Raw genomic sequence first — 20,086 nt, forward strand, 5'->3', positions numbered from 1 at the left:
CATATTGAAATAGCCATAAAATATCAATCTTTACTTTGCAGGCATTGGGCCCAAAGCATATTTACATATGAAAATCAAAGACAAATATCTGACCATTTGGATATATACATATGATAAATAGTGACAAAGATTCATAAATTAAAATAAAAACAGAATAATAGTGTTACAAACATGGAGAAAAATTCCAACCAACAACATAAGAGGAAAAGTAAAGCTTGAAGATCTTGAGACAATAGCTCATTTCAATGTAGAATCCATATGAAGTGCCACTAAGGAGTTGTAAATGCCATCCTTGATATTGATCAGTGCATCATGCTTCCCTTTTTCAGCTACAGCCCCATTTTTAATCACTGCAATTAAATCAGCATCCTTGATTGTGGATAACCTATGAGCCACCACAATTGTGGTCCGGTCCACCTTGACTTGGTCCAATGCATTTTGAACCATTCGTTCGGATTCGGCATCAAGCGCACTTGTGGCCTCATCTAGTAGCAAAATCTTTGGTTCCTTTATTATAGCTCGTGCAATTGCCACTCGTTGCTTTTGACCTCCGGACAATTGGATCCCCCGTTCACCTACCAAAGTATCATAACCCTGCATCATTCAACATAGTAGGATGAGTAAACATTAGAAAGTATTGTTGATGCTCTATAGTGCCCGACTTTGATATCAAATGCTGGGTACTAGACCAGTACATTTAAAATCTCTAGAGGTGATTGAATGCATTCATCAAACCCTTGAACCTATCCCATACAAGATTGTCCAAGCTGATTTACTTGATGGAGCCCCATTAGACAAATAACAGTTGTCCTACAACTATGTCAAGTGTCAGTCCAGTAGGACTTTCCCTTGTGTCAACCTAATATCTAATTTTCTACCCAAAAAAAAACTAATATCTAATTGGGTTGAGTAGGATGACAAACAATTTCACTTTTTGAAAAATTCAGAATATTAGAAATACAAGTGAAATCGATCCATTGTGGGCAAAAAGGAATATTCAGGACACAGACTATTTTTATTACGCATTCTTGGAATGCATTCTAGATTGATTTCTCATTCTCGAGCCAATAAAAGCAACTATTTTCATTATCCTAAAACAAATTCCAAGAATGCATGCTAAACACTGGCTAAATATGACATGTAGTCAAGTCAATCATAGATGCTACACTATCCATCCTATAATGAAAATCACAATATCAGCAGTAGTCATGGCAGACACATGTGCCAGTTCACCAGTAAACGGAATTATGTTCACTATAGTAGAGACAGTTCAAATGAAGGTCACAGTGTACCAACCTGTTGCAAACTACAGATGAATTTGTGCGCATTTGAAAGCTCTGCCGCTGCTACAATTTCTGCCTCAGTCACATTTCCTTCTTTTCCATATGCAATATTGGCACGGATCGTATCATTGAACAAAACAGGTTCTTGGCTTACCAAACCCATCTGCTTCCTCAGCCACTTCAACTGGAACTTTCGAATTTCAATTCCATCTAATGTAATGTGGCCAGAACTTGGGTCATAAAATCTCTGCAACAACGAGATCACTGTTGATTTGCCACACCCACTTTCTCCAACCAGAGCGACAGTCTGAAAGAAGATATCCAGTTAAACACACTAAACCTCTGTGTTAGTAGGAAGCCTGTAACTGTTTCAATCTAACTATTTAGCTTTATTTTTCTGAAACATGTTTTTGATGGGATTGAGCATGAAAACAGAATATGCAATGACATTAACCTTTCTAGCACGAATGGTTAAGCAGAGGTCATTAAAAATCTCAATGTCTGGCCTTGTTGGATACTTAAAGTTGACATGCTGAAGCTCAAGTTCGCCCTTTATGCTCTCCAGTGTCATTCCAGAAACATCACTTGGATCTATGGTTGACTTCTGATCAAGAATTTCAAATATGGAAGCACTAGAAGTCCTGAGTTTAGTTGCATTGGGTATCAAGGAGCTAGATTGAGAAATTGCAACAGCTGACATAGTGAGAACGAAGAAAACCTGCATAGGGATAGAGAGAATAAACTGATAGCACAACTGCTATGTCTTGAGTAACTGAAAAATTAAATGCTAAATATATACATCCTGAAAAATCATCTAGCAAAAAAATAATAATAATAATAATATCTTCAATAAACAATTCTTACTCGGTAAACCTTTGTGACTGTTGTCTTGCCATCCTGAACAAGTTGTGCTCCAGCATAGAAACTGACAGCATACACGCAGAACAATAAGAAAAATGAAACCCCAAATCCAAGCCCACTAACCAAACCTTCCTTTACCCCTGTCTTCGTCGGACCTTCACATTTCTTCTTATATAGTGTCATCACCTTATCTTCGGCACAGAAAGAAGCAAGAGTCCTGATGCTGCCAACTGCATCAGTAGCAACTTGACTCGCTGCCTCATACATCATCTGCAACCATTTTAATATTCATCATCATTACAGAGTGACAAGCATGATTCATTATATTTTGAGCATTAAAAGTTTCAAGTTTTGATTTCTTCAGCGGTTTAAAGATGTCTTATCTGATTTGAGACATGAACAGTGGTTGTAGAACATCATTGTTGAATTTATGCTTCAGAGAAATTAGCACTCCAAAATTTAAAGCATACCTTAGCATCTGCACTGAATCCTTTCAGGAATTTCATCTGAGCCCACCCATTAATTCCAATGAGAGGAAGCAAAACAAGGATTATAAGAGCCAATTGCCAGCTTGCCTGGAATGCAATAGCCAAACCAGCAATCAAGGTTGTGGCATTCTGAACAAGCAGTGAAAGAGCATCCCCAACTATACCACGAACAGCAGCTGCATCTGCGGAGAGTTTTGCACCAATTGCACCACTTGTGTGCTCAGGATGATCAAACCAACCTATCTCCATGTAAACAGTCTTTTCGAAACACATCGATCGGATTCGTTTAATTAACTTACAACCAGCCAGAGAGAAGAAGTATGATCGTGATGGGTATGCCACTAATGCTATAGAACCAAGTAGAAGAAACATCAGTGCCCAAAACCTTGAATCCTTCCGAAGCTCACTTTGCTGCTCATAGAATGTTTTTATCATAAAAGAAATTAGTACACCATAAACAGGCAATATAACACCACTGATTCCTGCAAAAATAAGACCAAGTAGCAGCACTGGGATCTCTGGTTTGTTTAAATAAGCAAGCCGCCAGAATGCAACTGTCTGTGGATATTGAGGTAGCAGGTCAGGAGGTGCTTCAGCTTCTATTGAAATAATTTCCTGAATATGTTGTCCATTGGATGAACCAAATGGAATCACGAATGATAGTGAGTGGCGATCACTATTTCCATGCCCAGATGACGTACGACTTAGAGATCGTTTGAGTGATAAATGTTTGGTCAAGGACCTACTGGAATCCATCTTAAATTCCAGTTTTCCTTCAATTATTGCTGAATGTTCTGAATTTGACTTCATTTCTTGCAAGTGTATTAGCCAGTAGTATACACCCCCTGGATGGTTGAGTAGTTCAGAGTGTGCACCTATTCAATTGACAAAGATGCTAACTTAGTAGTGCATATCTCTTTATCCTTGACGCAAAATAAAACAATTAAGGAAATCTTAATCTAAAGATAGACCACTCTACATGCTAAAAGTTTTATCCATGAAGTCGGTTATAGAAAATGGTATTTTAACCATGGTAAAAAATTCAAGGGAAACTCAAGTTTCGACTGGGTGAAAATGGGAAACTTAGGTGGAAACTAGGGAAATTTTGAGGAAATCGAGGACTTTTCCGTACAAGTTTCGACAGGTTTTAAAGAGTATTTTGGGGTGGGATCCTGTATTTAAGCTAATTAGAGTATAAAGAATATATTTGTTGTATTTTGCTAAAAAAATCAATGTAGATATGTCATTCAATGTACATAACATCAATGTAGAGTTATCCAAAAAGTACATTATAAACTTAACTACTTAAGCACACAACATTCAATATATAATTTCTAACTTCAAAATGTTGACAATAAAAGGAAAATAAAACTTAGTGTTAAGAGGAGTGCCAAGGTGGATTCATCTTGTGGTAGTAATACTATGCCTCGTAACATCCTCTCCTCCAACCAACGAACATAGACATCCCATGACATTTTATTCCTATGGTTGTCAGTTAATCGATACTGTACTTTCGAGTCTTTATGCTTAGATAACCAATCCGAGGGATCGCACTTTAGATGGGAAGTCCGTGGAGGGTATTTGGGGAAACATGAAATAAACAAATTAAAATTTTGGGAAAGCTACAAATTTCGGAAAAAAGTCCAAAGTTTCCACAAAATTTCCCAAGTTTCCACGAAATTTTCCAAGTTTCCCATGAAATTTCCCAAGTTTCCCACGAAATTTGGGAATTTTTTTCCCTCATGAACCAACGGGTGGGGAACAAAGTTTTGACAGGTTTCAAGGTTTCGACTAGTTTCGCGGGTTTCGGTTTCGCTAGTTTCGTTTTTGGGTTGTTTCGCATTTTCCAAAATAGGAAATTTCAGTGGAAATTTCGCAAGTTTCGATGGAATTTTGTTCTATGATTTTAACAAAAAAAATATATGTAAGATCTTCACCTTCTTCAACAATTTTCCCTTGATGAATGACATAGATCATGTCAGCATTCCTCACTGTGGTCAACCGATGGGCAACAATTACAGTAGTCCGGTTGACCATCACCCTGTCCAGTGCCTCCTGCACAATTTGTTCAGACTCTGAATCAAGTGCGCTTGTAGCTTCATCAAGAAGAAGAATTCGTGGATCTTTCAGAATTGCTCTAGCTATAGCTATCCTTTGTTTCTGACCACCAGACAGCTGGGTTCCATGCTCACCGACCAAGGTTTCTAGTCCCTATATGCAAATGACATATAACCTTTTACATTGGAAGGTAAAGAAAAGACAAACTTACATTAAATACAGCAGGAAACAACAGTTCATAACAAAACATTAACATATGCATCATACAAAGAATTGAAAACTAATCATTCTTGGATCAATTTATAAAGATGCCTTTTTCCTGTAAATGACTACCAATACTTCTGGTGATGGTTTTGCACAGATTTCGGTTACCCCCCCCCCCCCCCAAAAAAAAAAAAAAAGAAAAAAAGGGATAAACTATAGGTGATCTTACCTTTAATGCTATAAGTGAATGATAGAAGTCGCAATTAGTTAATGTAACAGAAACCAAACTATTCTAAAATTAAATAAGAAGTAATATTGACTGTCTGCAAGGGCAAAAGATTCAAACCTGAGGCAGTTTATCAATGAATCTCGCAGCATTTGCAAGCTCAACTGCAGCTCTGATTTCTTCAAGAGTTGCATCATCTTTTCCATAAGTGATGTTATCTTTAATGCTAGAAGTGAACAGCACAGTTTCCTGGCTGACAAGTCCAATTTTCTGTCTGATCCATCTAAGCTGAAAGTCCTTCAAATTTATACCATCTATAAGAACAAGACCAGATTGTGGATCATAGAATCTCTCTATCAGGCTGATAACTGTTGATTTCCCACTTCCACTTTCTCCAACTAAAGCTACTGTAGAGCCACTAGGTATTGAAAGAGACAACCCACTGAGGATTTGTTCTGATGGTCTTGTTGGATAATAGAAGTAGATATCCCTCAGCTCAATATTTCCCTGAATATCATTGAGTACTCTCCCGTTGGTGTCATAAACGTCTATCTCTGGCTTTCTGTTGATTGTCTCAAACATCTTGAAAGCTGCTGCCTTTCCCTCAGCAAATGCACTTATGCATGGAGATGCCTCACCTAAGGAGCTACAAAAGGCAGTCAAGATGATCAGTTTGGAGCATCACTTATTCAGATAAATCATTAAAATCAGAAGTGATACGGAGAACATGATACTAGAAAATACATGAATCTCAAGTCCAGAAAAAGAGGGGAGGGGGGGGGTTGGGAAGGGTTGGAAGAGAAATCAGATGAAAACATTAAACCAAATCTTTTAAGATTAAAAATAATCTGAAACTCACAATGAACCGGCCAACAGTGCAACCATTACATTAACTACAGTACCCCCTGTATATCCTTTGTCAATAATCAACCTTGCACCATACCATACAGCCAGAGAATAACTGCAGAAAACAGTAAACATTGAAGCACCAAGACCGAATCCAGAAGCCAAGCCCTCATGAATACTAGACTTATAAGCACTCATCAAAGACTTGTTGTATTGAATTACAGCTTCTTGCTCCCTAGTAAACGAAGCAACCTGTATGGGAAATTGAGTATTTTAGTTCATACAGAAGAAACAACAAAATTAGTATAAAAATTAGGCAATAGAACGTACAGTTCTAATTGCACCTATAGTCTGTTCCACAATTATTGCAGCTTGTGAGTAGGAAGTTTGTCCTTGTGATGCCATCTTGGATACAACAAATGACATGAGTGCACCAGATAATATAAGAAGAGGAATGAATGATAACAGGACAACGGTGAGGAGCCACCCTTTTATGAATGCAATTACAAAACCCCCACAGAATGTTGACACCAACTGTATGACCTTGCCGACCTGAAAATTTGAAAAGGAATTGAATTGAAGGAACCTAGAGTTTCAAGTTCAACACGAATCAAGAAAACAAAGACCATTTTAAGGTTTAAGTGCAGTAGAAATAGAACCTTCTCACCCATGGCATCTTGAATAAGAACCGTGTCACCTGACATCCTCCCAACAATTTCTCCTGTGTTTGTTTCCTTGTCAAAGTAACTGATGTCTTGCCTTAATATACTTCTCAAGTACAAAAACCTTATTCTTGCAGCCTGTCTCTCGCCTGTGACCATCCAGCAAGCCACCTCTGTAAACAACCAAGGTAATATCTCTGTTAATCAGTTGAGATACTGTACATATATGATCATGCATCAAAGGTCTAGACCAAATCATCCTCCAAAATAGTGGCAAAATTCAAAGGGGATTTTTTTTTTTTTTTGGTGCGAGGGGGGGGGGGGAGGACCCTGCATTACATGCCCAGACTCCAAATCCGTGTATCTTTAAGGGTACTTACGAAGGAAAGAAGTGACACCAGCTCCAATAGCCAAGTAAACTAGATAAAGACATTGCTGAAAAACATAAAGTCAGATGAGTTAGAGCCAATGAAAGTGATTGCTTCAGCAATTACATTTAAAAGTGGAAACAGATCATAATTTCCTATGTTATAAGAATTAAGCCAAACATCAATGAGATAGATTGCCTCGTATTCCACCAATTAGTAATCCAAGATTCCATACATTTATTAAATGAGAGAGAGATCCACCAGGTAAAAAGACTATAGATGCAAGATATGGGAGGGGAGTGAATGCTTTCTTTTTTGGCATTTTTAATCTGTGAATCGTTAATGAACCCACCTCATTGGTCAAAATTTTTTTTTAATTTGATATGACAAGCAGGATAATGACTTCTAGTAGAAATTTTTGACATACCGAACCAAAATCAGTGTTCAATACTGAAGACATGCTCAAGTTTCCTACATGGGATACTGGCTAAGGAACTAATGCCTGCCTTGGTTGGAAGCAACTCCACCATTTGGATTATTTGGTGTTGCTAATTCTGTAATTTCCTCTTCCATAATACAAAAAATTTACCTATGAAAAGAAAATAAATATATGCTCAAGCTTATAAAATATATAAGTACCTTAGACATTTCATGAACTACATTTTTGGTGCCCATGGTATCACCAAAAGCATTCACTGAATTCCCAAAAAGTATGGTCATAATGGGCATGGAAAGGCCGTTTCCAACAGCACCAATAGTACCCAAGACCATCAGCCAAACATCTATAGAATCTGCAAAGGAAAACAGCTTGTAAAATGGAAGGTTACCCATAGTTTCCTCCCCTTGCCTTTTCTCCTCCCCCAAACATTTTTTTTCAAGGGTATTTTCTGAGCTTTCAGCTTCTCCATTTGTAGGCAAATGATTGATCCTCGTTGAGATATCATTGGCGTCTATATTGCAATTCAAGCCATTATCTTCAGCCATGCTATTTCTGCACTTATTGTAGTACCTGTTTCTATGACAAGTTGATAAACTCTTAACCTAGGTGAACTCATTATATAAGCCCTGTAACCGTAAGCAAACCCTGTGAAGGAAGAACCAATGGGCAGGTTTTGACATATTTCAATGGTTTGAACTTTGGAGAAACTGCGAGGACTCCAGGTGGGCTAAGTCAAAGTAAAATTGAAAAATAATAAATAATAATAAATAAATAAAACCTGTACTTTGGTTTCTTACGTTTCAAGATGATCAAGAAAACTATGGCTTCTTCTTACCCAAACCAATCCAAAAAATAAAAAAATAAAAAAACTATGGCTTCTAAGAACCCTGTTTTATGATTAAAAACAAATCACTAGAACCAGTCACCGTTTTAAATTTTCACCAGCAGAAAGACATAAACCAGAGCTGGTTGAAACTTAAAATTGAGGGGGAATTGGAGGTCAAATTAGTGGAAACGGGAGAAGCAAGAAGCACGGCTCTATATCCTACTTGCAGCCAATGAAATGAAATCTGAAAGGATATTCCTGAAATGCAATAACTCAGAAAGTACTTATGAACCGTTGGGAATTAAAGTACTCCAGTTCAGTTGCTGCTAGCAGGAACATTCTCCACCCAGGTAGGAACCATGTTTTGTTTCATAAAATATCAAATAAATATCTGTTTATTTTAGGAACTGTTGTTTCTCTTCGTACGTTTAAGTACTCACCAGCCACCCAAAAGAAATATATAAACATAGTTTTGAGTTACGACTGACCTAAGCATATGTCCTTCAACCGTTAAGCGAGTTTACTCAAGTTATAGAATTCGAATGACCTCACCGGCGGCAATCCTGTTCACCACCAACACATTGAGACAATGGATTTTCGGGTGGTTCTTTTCGCTGAAAGAAATGCTTCTTCTTCTTCTCTTTCGACTTCGTGATAATGGCGGAATCGTCGTCCATTGTGATGAGCTGTGTATCTTCCTCGGCCTAGCTCGTAATTGCAATTTTCAATGACATCAATCGTACAGTTTCAAAAGGGCTAAGCGGGGAAAGAGCGCGCTAGTTGTGTTCGGGATTTTTATTTGCGGCAGCAGCTGCCTGCTGCTGCCGACGGCTCTGATTGAGCCACGTCAACAAACTTTGATTCAACGGTTGAGATTCAGATGGTGAAGTTTACCTGTAAATATTAATTTTTTATTTTTACATTTTAAGTACTTAAATTTTATCAATTTACAACTTCAAACCCTTCTCTTACCCAACCCCAAAACTCTTTCTCATTTTGCCTTTTCACACGGACGCCGATGCGATTTGGGAGCAGATTCCGACAAGCCAAGAGAACGTGATCTTTTACTCCGGTGAAATAACCCCATCATCGGTTATTTGAACTCAATCTCAAATATCTTTTAGAAATAGTAAATTTCTGTATTTTAAACCGTTGCTAGTTCAAAAATTGGAAAGAACTTCCATTCTTGGAGATCCTTCAGAATCTCAGAAATGGGTTTCTACTCACAATTTGTAATGAGTTACCAATCTGAGAACCCTTTCTCAAAGCTCAAACTTGGATTTCTTCTTTCTATTTACGCTGAAGTGAAGCAGCAGAGGAGAGCAGAGCATCTGCTAGTGAGAATGCTAACAATGGAAAAGCGTAACAAACAGAAGAAGGTTTCTTTTTCATCTTCGTCTACATACCAACCTCTTCTCTGCAAGTCAAAACTTGATGGTTCTGTTTTCTCGCCATACAATCCGCTTGAAGTTCGCCGTGTACTCTTTCGCCGTTGCGTTCTGCTTCAATATCCAATCGTCTCCAGAAGAACCTCAGATTGGAGGTTAGGCTCTTCTGCACGGAGTATTTGTATAGCTTTGCCTTGCCGTCGAGCTTGCAGAGGAATATCAGATCCATATCATCCTAAAAGCGAACCCGACAATGGGTTGTCATTAGGGTTAGGGTTTTCGAAGTAAGACGCTGGTAGAGATGAATTCTCCGGGCAATTGGCGATAATATCAGAGAGGATTCCACTGTAATCGAACAGTAAACTGAGGAAATTCATCACGTATCGAGTTAGCTGATGAAGACCACCGCCGGAAATTGGGGTTTTTGATGAGTCCTTTGGAACGAACAGTGTCGCCAGTTGGTGAATTCAGACAAGGACCTGTTATTGTAAATTAAAAAAAGTTTTAAGGGATTAAAGTGTGAGAACAAAATTTAATATTTACAATAACCCCTCATTGTTTAAATCTAGATCGTTCATTTTTATTTTGATGACGTGGCTCAAGCAGAGCCATCGGCAGCAGCAAGCAACTGCTGCCGCAAATAAAAGTCCGTTGTGTTCGTGACTTCACTTGCTTCATTCAGCTTCTGCACATTGCAAGGTTTAAATATTTGGAAATTCTTTTGGCCTGGCACAGTTGTAACCCGGTTCAACCAAATCCAATAAATTCTGAACCTCAGGCCAAAAAAATAAAAAATAGAAATTCTGAACCTTAACCCCTAAAACTAAAGAAATACTAGAAATAGTATTGAGTGGCCCTTAACATAGATATGACCTTCCTTCAATGGATTTGGGGGGCATTGCATTGCGATTTCAGTCTTGACAGCTAAGCAATCAATAGTTATTACGATATATCGATGATAAATTGATTTTATTGTATCGCTGGAGGGTTTTGTGTCGCCCCCCAGCGACACAGCGAAAAATCACCAACACAAGGTACCATGCTTAGAGATGGGATGGGGATATAAAGGGAATGGAGGATCAAACCACAGACCTTCATGACTTCAAGTCTTTAACAAGAGGCTGCCTCCCAAGTCCAAATGCATTAAAAACCACCCACTAATCAGAACAGAATTGCCGGCTGAAGAAGATCCAAAATACAAATGAAACCTAAACTGAATCGAAATTGAATAGATTTAAAAAATTAAAAAAGAAAAAACTAACTTATCGAATGACCTTACCTGCTCCGGGTCAAACATTTTTTACATCAGCATTTGTGCAGAAAGCAGGAGCATTTATGCCTTCTATGGGTTGGCTTAGCATATACCTTTCCAAGGGTGCAAATTGTCAACGCACATCAGGTTTTTTTTTTGGTCTTCTTACGTTTCAACATGATCAAGAAAACTATGGCTTCCATAGAACCCTGTTTATGATTAAATCCAAATCATTAGAACCAGTCACCGTTTTAAATTTCACCAGCAGAGAGCGACATAAATCCAGATAGAGCCCATTAAAATTTAAAATTTAAGGAAATGGGGATCAAACTATAAGAAAAAAGAAAACCAACAACTAATTTTGCTTAGTACCAAAGTAATCCCCAGCAAGCAGCAAGAAGCAAGAAGCAGTTTCTCTCTATTTTGGGAACACATCTTAGTGGGTTTTTATCTGGTGGATCATCTATTTCACTCTAGATGAATGACACACATGCCCATTAATTACATCCAAAGGTTCAAATTAAATTAAAATAAATAATTTATAATTTTATAAATCTTACCTCAGCTTTTGAGTTCATTTCTATCTTTGTTAGAAATGGACGTGATAAAATTCTTATCTAAGTGCAATCAGACATATACCTGATGGGAAAAGTAGTTCTTGCCCCAACCTCCCATAGTTGAAGAGCTGCTTACTCCAAGAAATCTAGCAACGTCCCCACTTGAGCGAAGATGACAAGTAGAGGTATGCGCTCTTCGCACCTTTCCATCACAATTAGGAGAGGACCCACTTAGGGCCTACTTAGGGTCCCACTTCTGAATTAATTTGTCAACACTTAGAGGTGGGCTTACCTCAAATATGTGGTAGAAAAGTATAAAGGGAATGCTGACCAATATCCATACAACTCTTCCTACTCCACCCTTGGGGAAAATAAAAACTGAAGCTAGAAAGGAATAGGATATGGACGAAGTTGACAGACCTTGTAATAGAGCCACATCTGAATAAGTATTGTGTTGGGTAGTACCCAGAGTTCCTCCAAACACTTCAGCCATGTAAATTTGTGTAAGTGAAACAATGTTTCTGCTGAAGTGAATGGAAGGAACTCTGGGGAACACCAAACGTGCGTTTGTTATCCTTTTGATCCATCTTCAAGATGCATGCTTAGAAATATTGGGTTCTATATTTATACCAACCATGAAAGGCAAGTAGATGGCTAGCTTTAGGCTTTCCTCAATGGATCTGGACGGAATTACGTCGTTGGTGCAGGAATCTTTGAGGTGGGTTGAATATATCTCTGTTCCTTTCGGTAGTTACCACCCCAGCTGCATGACTTTGTTTTCAGAAGGTTCTTTCTAAGTTCCCGTCTGATGTCCAGATTGTTCACTCAAAGTTCCAAAAAGAAAAGTTTCATATGGGTAGATTCTATAGATATAGATTCAAATGCGAAACATGCCTGGGAAGATATATATATAGATTCTCTTCCACCAAGGCCACAAACCCATCCAGGTTCATTCTGTATTATTAAGCTTTTGGAGCCACGAGTTGTTAGTGCAAGTATGGAATGGATGCATGAAGGAAGCGAGTTTATCTATTAAATTCAGGTGCAGCCAACCCTCCTTCAAAGTAGATAGAAAAACTCAACAAGGACACGTTTGGTGTTCACTAGAGTTCCTTCAATCACTTCAGTGAAGGCCAGTTAACTCTCAGCAATGCTTGCTTTGCTGAAGTGTTTGGAGGAACTCCAGGTACCACCTGACATTAACTTGTATGGGTAGCTAGTCCTCTCTCCTCCGGCTCAGACCCATATCATGAGAATAGTTCTCTAGGACCAGATACACTGACTTCGTCAATCAAAGCTCCTGAGCTTCAGATGGAAAGAAAAATCCAGCTTTTGAGGAAGTTCGAGTTGAGTATCTATATCCTGCTTCTGATGAGTTAATATTCTGCTTAAAAAAACCTTTTTCTTTTCTTTGGGCATAAAGAAGAAACATGTTATACATAAAATTAACGAAATGAGTTGATCTGACCATTGAAGCAATGCAGGTCATCAAACTCACAATTGAATAGGTAAGAAGGTGGTGTAATAAGAATTAATGACAAGAAAACCCACTTTCTTCTACTAACTTTATGGATAAAAAATCTCATTGTTTGGTCTGATAGAGATTTTTCTAACACTAAGATTGAATTGGGAAAGAAAACACAACACTTCCTAGAATACTTCTCCAACAAGCCAGGACTCTCTTTCTATAACTTTCTTTTATAAGCATAGCTGTTCCTCTTTAGGTGACACTCTTTATTTAAAAAAAAATGTTTTCTTACTGTTGATCCATTCTTAACATTCCCATTACTAGTATTATTATTATTTTGATTATTTTGAAATTTATTTCCCTTGCCCTTGTTCTTAAATTTGTATTGTTTATTGAAGCCCTTTCCTTAACAAACAAGTTCTCACCATTCTCTGATTTATTAGAAACAACCAATTTAGATTCTCTATTTTTCAAAGCTTCACAATACACTAACCTAGTGTAACAGATATGCAAGAATGTTTAAGTGCATTCATATCTACAAAGCAATCATGCAATGAATTCAACATTGTAATAAACAGGTCATGATCATCCAATTAATTTTTCCCCATTGTATTTGCCAAGTCTTGTATTAATTCTTAAATGTATCTAGGTTTTAATCTAAATTTAAATATGCATCCATTTTAAAACCATAAATTTTTTCTTTCGAATAAATTTTATTACCTAAATTCTTCTTCTTGTAATTAAGTTCAAGTTTAGATCCAACCTTCATTGCCGTATCATCTTCTTCACTGAGGTCTTTGATGACAACATCAATAACATTCACAACACACATCCATTCGCATTTTCCATGACCTCCTTCCTCGGTTACATCCATTCGCATTTTCCATGACCTCCTTCCTCAAGGTTGGTTCAGGAGAAACTCTACTTGTCATGTAGAGGGTATGTACTACTTGTCATTTTATTGAAGTTCTTATTTATTTATTTTTATTTTTTGGATGAGTTAAAACTTCATTAACCGAAAGGAAAGAAAGGGAGAGGACAACAAGAAAACAAAGGATATCTCTCTTGTGGAGCCAAGAAGAGCAAGCGAACAAAACAAAAAACATGGAGCCAAGCATCAAAGTCTGAGAACAAAAAGCAAAGACAATTAAGTCTAGAGTGGATACTTCTCCTCCAATTGAAGTTTATCAAATTAAAGTCTTTCAATCAAACCTTAGATCAAATTTTTATTTGAAAACCAATTAATGTAAGTTAATTTAAGGGTAATTTTCATCTGGACCCCCTGAGGTTTGGTCCATGTCACTTTTAGTCCAATTTAAATTTCCTTTTGCATATGGCTCCCCTGTGGTTTTAAGAAATCATTAAATAAGGACAATCTTAACAAAACCGTTAGTTTAATAAATTTTATGACGAAAATACCCTTGTGTCCTTTGAATATTTTTATTTATTTTAGTTTTAATCTACTAAATAGATACTAAAATAAATAAATAAATGAAAAGCCTTATCAAACTATTTTCCTTGAGAAAGGCAAAAGGAATAGAAAGTTTGAAGGAACAAGAATGGCTTCAAATTCATCACTGGACTCTTCATTGTAGGGTGTCCACGCTCAACCCTTAAGAAAAGAGAAGAAAAAAAAAGACCACGAAAGATTAGCTTAAGCAAGATGGAATTCAGTTACACAAGAAAAGGACTCTAAATATTCGTCTTCTCCCTTTGTGTGAGAAAGACAACAACCGATACTATTTTAAATAAACTCAAACTGGCACTGCCTGTCCAATGACTCAATCAAAATTCTGTACAAAACAAATTAATTTAGGATCCTTGAGAGCCAAGATTGATGGTATGGTTTCGAACTGAAATTCAAAAAGGACTTAGATTAATGATTATAGAGAATTAGATGACCATTCCATAAAGCTAAGCATTACAGTAAAGCCTTTCCAAACTGATCTATAAACGATGAAACCATCAAGCTATAACTCAGATTGCTAGCTAGCATTTATGGAAACAGTAAAACACTTCCTACTTCTATCTGAGGATCTATATAACTAATTGAACCATTAGCTGACCTAGAAACTAGCATTTATAGAAACAGTAAAACCCTACCAACCGAGATTAATTACTTGAGAACACAAGAAATTAAGTGCACGAGCGTATCAACCTTCTCTTTTTCTCGTCTCCTCCTCATGTTTTCACTACCGGAGAACCTCCTGAACTTATCTAATCCGGCAACTTTACTACCTTTCTGCACCTTTTGCTTGAATCCGTTGCCACTCATCTTAAGTTCGTTTTATTAGATTACTGCAGATCCTTTTGAAATGGGTGACTCAAAAGTGAAGAAGATATGTGCTCACTGATATGGAGGAGTGCCGAGTGATACTTTGATTATTGACAAGGAAGCTAAAGCAGACGTTCTCCCTGAGGTTCTTAAACATTCGCTTAGGAAGCTTTATGAACAACCCCCTTCAGATATCTTCACTGTATGCCGCTTCCAAATGGGCTCTTCGTGCCGATCCAACAATGAAAGTAAAGTGATGGATTTGAAGTAGACTATTGGTCTTCTTCCTTCGGTGTGAACTTGCGAAGCAAACTGTTCATATTCCGTTTTATTTTCAAACTCTGCTGTTTTTGCAAGGGAAATAGTTTGGTAAGGCTTTTCATTTATTTATTTTAGTATCTATTTTAGTAGATTCAAATGAAAATAAATAAATAAAAATTCAAATGACACAAGGGTATTTTCGTCACAAAATTTATTAAACTAACGGTTTCTGTTAAGATTGTCCTTATTTAATCATTTCTTAAAACCATAGGGGAGCCATATGCAAAAGGAAACTTAAATTGGACTAAAAGTGACCTGGACCAAATCTCAGGGGTCCAAATGAAAATTACCCTTAATTTAAACACTACACTAAACCAATTACACCTGACGTTTGACATAAATTTTCGAGGATACAGTTAACTAGAATTGAGGACTCTAAATAAGTTCTCTTTCTAAATGTCTCACTCCTTTTATCTAAAACAATTTGTCACTCCATCCTCAGGAAACAGCAGCAAAGGGTGCAAACCCATTTATACTCAAATTTCCATAAAACTGAACCAAAAATTGCATCTAGAAGTTCCATCAACTCATGTAACTAAACAGAAGCCAGATGGAATTAATTAACTATGGTCATCTCTTCATCTCTCTTGCTGTGTCCAGAACATCTTCTCCCATGTATGCTGATGAAGTACAAATAGCTAGCTGCTGATGATGAAGTCTGGCATGGGTATGAAGAATTTTGCTTGGGAGATGCACCAATTCGAGCAGTGGACATTCGGACTGTACGATAAAGATTCACTTAATCTGGACAATTTACATGTGGGTTAATTGCATCGTCCAGAATTAATCTAGACTTAATCAAGACCGACCAACCGGCGCCGTCTGCTGCTCGGAGCAGCGCTGCTCCCAAGCAATTCTACAATGAAGAAGACGTTTTTATATATAAGAACACACTGCAATATAATACACTATATGCCAAAAACCCTAAAAATGAAAAAGGAAAATTAAATCTTAAAACAATGAAGGAGTGAGTGCGATACAAAGGAGCTGACAGACCTAAAATGAGCTGAATACGAATGTTGATTGTTTGGTGGTACCTAGTGTTCCTCCAAACACTTCAGCTACGAAAGCTTGTGAGAGAGAATAAAATCGATCTCTGCTGAAGTGAATGGAGGAACTCCAGGAAACACCAAACGTGCCTTTAATTTGTTTTTCCTTCTGATCCTTCTAGAAAATTTACTCTGTCCTTACAACTGATGTCCACAAAGAGACTCTGGTAATTGATCCTATTATCCTGCTTCAATAAGCACAAATGTTGTTTATATTTATACTACCTTCTTGGTACGATGTTAAAGGGAAGAGACAGAGGCTGTGTTCAATGAACCTGGATGGATTTCCGTCCTTCTTTGTAGAAATGTTGGATTGGAGTGGTGGGCTGGCGTTGGGTAAGAGAATCTCCGTCCCTTTCGGTGTTTATCTTCCCACCTTGAATGGTCTAGAATTTTGGTCCTTACCAGAGCAACAAAGATGGATTAATTTGCTTGTGCTGCTTGTAACACCATCACCTTTCTCTCTAATAAATTTTATTGAAACCCTCTATACCATCAAGAGAGTTACAAGTTGATTCAGAAAACCATCAAATGAAATCACTAAGGCTTAAGCCACTCAGTTTTAATGGTCCCTCTACATGGTCCATGCACAGAACCAGGAAAAAGGAAAATGTAAGAAAAAAGAAGTGTGGGAGGAAAAACAAAAAAGGAGAATATCAACTAGTTTTCCAATCAAATTTCAGAAGATTTTAGAAACTGCTAAGGTTGGGGGTCGTGCTTCAGTTAATGTGCAACATTGTGCTCCTATGATCGAGATCAACCATTTCGCCAGAGTTTTCACCCATTTGCAGAACTGACGGTCGACATCAAAATCTTGACCCTAGGCTGGAGGTGTTGCGGATTAATTGCACAACATCAAAGCAAAACCCAGTTTAGAGAGGCCAGCCCCACTGTGCGATTCTCTCTAATTATTGTCCACAACATAAGATTCTATTCCACCAAGGCCGAAATACCATCCAGGTTCAATGAGATTTTGGAACTACAAGTTTTTTGTGCGTCTACGTTCATGCAGGAAGATAGTATAAATTGTAGTGCAAGGTAAGCCTCTTTTCATTGTGGATGGAAGACTCAACAAAGACAAGCAGCTTGGTGTACCCTAGGGTTCCTTCCAGCACTTCAGCAAAAGCTGGTTAACCCTTCGGCACTTGCTTTACTGAAGTGTTTGGAGGAACTCCAGGTTCCACCTAGCAATTATTCATTTAAGCAATTCCTAGAGAACCTCTCTCTCTCTCTCTCTCTCTCTCTCTCTCTCTCTCTCTCTCTCTCTCTCTCTCTCTCTCTCTCTCTCTCTCTCTCTCTCTCTCTCATTGTGGATGGAAGACTCAACAAGGCTAGGACAAGTTTGGTGTACCCTAGAGTCTCTTCCAGCGACTTCATCAAAAGTGGTTAACCCTTCGGCACTTGCTTCACTGAAGTTTTTGAAAGACTCTAGGTTCCACCCGGCAATTATTCATTTAAGTGATTCTTAGAACTCTTTATGCCCTAAAACCAAGCAGGGGTGTCCTTCCAATAGTACTTATCCAAAACAAGGAAATAAGTCAAATAAGATGTGCTTGTCATAGGTTTCTGTGGTTTTTTATATAACTTTTGATATCATAGTGGTTTTTTTTTTTTTTGGGGTGAAGGAAATGTTTCTTCTATTTTTAGTACAAAATTGATGTTCTCTGAATGATTCATTTTTAAAGTAAACTACTCTAGGTTATCTAAACAGAAAAGAAAATGGTGTGAATCTTACAATAAGTTGAGGGGTAAAGAAACACTAAGTCAGTTACCAGCTTCAAATCCAAATATATAGTTTCAATGATTTCGTAAAATTCTGATGTTATTTTCCATGTCCTTTCTCTTTAAGACTGGAAGGAGGAACCCCAGGTGAGAAAATTGTGAGAGTAATCTGAGGATTAGAATCTAAAAGTTGATGAGAAGGCCCGATAAGAAATACCTCCAATTAACACTATATCTGTGATAGATTTGAGACTTCAGACTTTCATATATCATATTTGAATAGAGAATACCTTAGCAATTGGGCTCTTTAATTTAGAATAAGGTGCGAATTTCGCCTTTCGTTGGTTGGCGAAACCCGCGAATCGGCTAAATCTCGATATTTCCACTACTAGAGATAAGATGCAAGGTGGAGAACTGAAATAGAGGATTGCTACTGCAATGAAAACCGAAATTGGGCTTGGAGGGTTGCAAGTGTCTTATGTAGAACAGATGCTTGAGGAGGCACATATTGAAAAGAACGAGGATGGTTCATCTGGTTAAGGTGATATGCAGCTGCTTGCCTCTATATATCTTGTGGGTACAGTGTCATCAACCACCGTTGGTACATGCAGCGGTGCCGGATATCCCAGCCCACCCGCCATTGATGACCTTTTAGCTATAATAATTCTCTAAAGTAACGAAGGAAAACACAAGTAGTGCTTGAAGCTTAGACGAATCATCGCATAAAGAGAGAAAGGAATAAGGTGGCTTACAAGGAAAGAATTTGAGGTCTCTATATTTTGAATAATTCATACTCCTTGCCTTGAATCATTACAATCATACACAAGTGGTAGTATTAAAGGTGTTATGAATCATTTCAATTAGTTCATATTGCCTTGACAAAGACTTTGGGGCATACTGGAACAACTGGAAACGGAGAAGGCAGAGTATGTGGAGAAAATGAAAAATGAGGTGGCGCTACTTTGTGGAAGCAGAAGAAAAGCGGGCAATGATTATTGAAGCCAAGTATGAAGAGGTTCTCAAAGCATATGAGATTGATGGAAAGTCTCAAGCATTTGAGACTGCACCAATGAGACCAATTTATTTGTTGTTTGCATTAGTTGGAGGTGTTCTGATTTCTTCAAATTCTCCTTCTGAGGTTGTGGTTTGTGGTTATTGGTTTTCTTGTAATTCGTAAATAGGAAAAATGTTAGCCTTTGGATTTGTGAAAACATAGTTTGAAACCGGGTTTTTTTCCATTCATTTTGTATTTCAAAAAAACCTGGTGATTCGCCATAGTCAAACCTGATCAAACCCAATCATGTTTTTCTCCTTTGTTGAAGTATTTCTTCAATCATAAGACTAAACTAGAGAGAACATTCCAACTCTTGAGTCTGAAGAGAAGAATACCTTCATTGCTGTAATTACCATTCTGATAGAGTGAAAGTATTCTTAAATATTCTGCAAGTATTTGTCCAAACCGTACCCACTAGCTAGATGTGGGTTTTAAAGTATAAATTCCACCAACTTTCTCTCTCTACTCAGGGACATGATTTGCTCCCTTTTGTGACTCAAAGAACTGATTTACTATGTTATACAGTTCTATTTAACATGGTGATTTTTAATTCAGAAATTTTTTGATTTAATTTTGGTAGCTCACTCCATAATTAATTGCTCAGAGGAATGAAGCCTACCACAAAACAACTTGTGCTCCTCTTTTACTGGTAAGAAAAGCCTACAATTAAACAGCCAAAAAAAAAAATTAATCATAAAACTAGAAAGAAAAGGTCTTCATTGGGTTTTGTTGAAGATCT

General features: G+C 37.5%; 1 protein-coding gene across 2 annotated transcripts; it reads right to left on the reverse strand.

Annotated features, from left to right (window-relative positions):
• Positions 1-23: 23 nt before the first annotated feature.
• Positions 24-9,040, reverse strand: LOC149018222 (ABC transporter B family member 4-like). Of its 2 annotated transcripts, none has more exons than XM_089152534.1 (12): positions 8,750-9,040; positions 7,009-7,063; positions 6,626-6,801; positions 6,297-6,518; positions 5,980-6,218; positions 5,241-5,766; positions 4,570-4,843; positions 2,615-3,507; positions 2,148-2,414; positions 1,738-2,001; positions 1,297-1,590; positions 24-594 (listed from the first exon to the last, which is right to left on the reverse strand). In XM_089152534.1, exons 3-12 carry the CDS (start codon positions 6,785-6,787, stop codon positions 238-240), a joined length of 3,498 nt encoding a protein of 1,165 aa, XP_089008660.1. In that variant the 5' UTR covers positions 6,788-6,801; positions 7,009-7,063; positions 8,750-9,040; the 3' UTR covers positions 24-237. The 2 variants fall into 2 exon arrangements, with proteins under 2 accessions (XP_089008660.1, XP_089008659.1); XM_089152533.1 differs by lacking the exon at positions 8,750-9,040 and adding an exon at positions 7,636-8,089.
• Positions 9,041-20,086: the final 11,046 nt, after the last annotated feature.

This window comes from Hakea prostrata, chromosome 4 (assembly GCF_041222555.1).
Source record: "Hakea prostrata isolate BN-2017 chromosome 4, UWA_Hpros_2, whole genome shotgun sequence".
In the NCBI taxonomy this organism is placed as follows: domain Eukaryota; kingdom Viridiplantae; phylum Streptophyta; class Magnoliopsida; order Proteales; family Proteaceae; genus Hakea; species Hakea prostrata.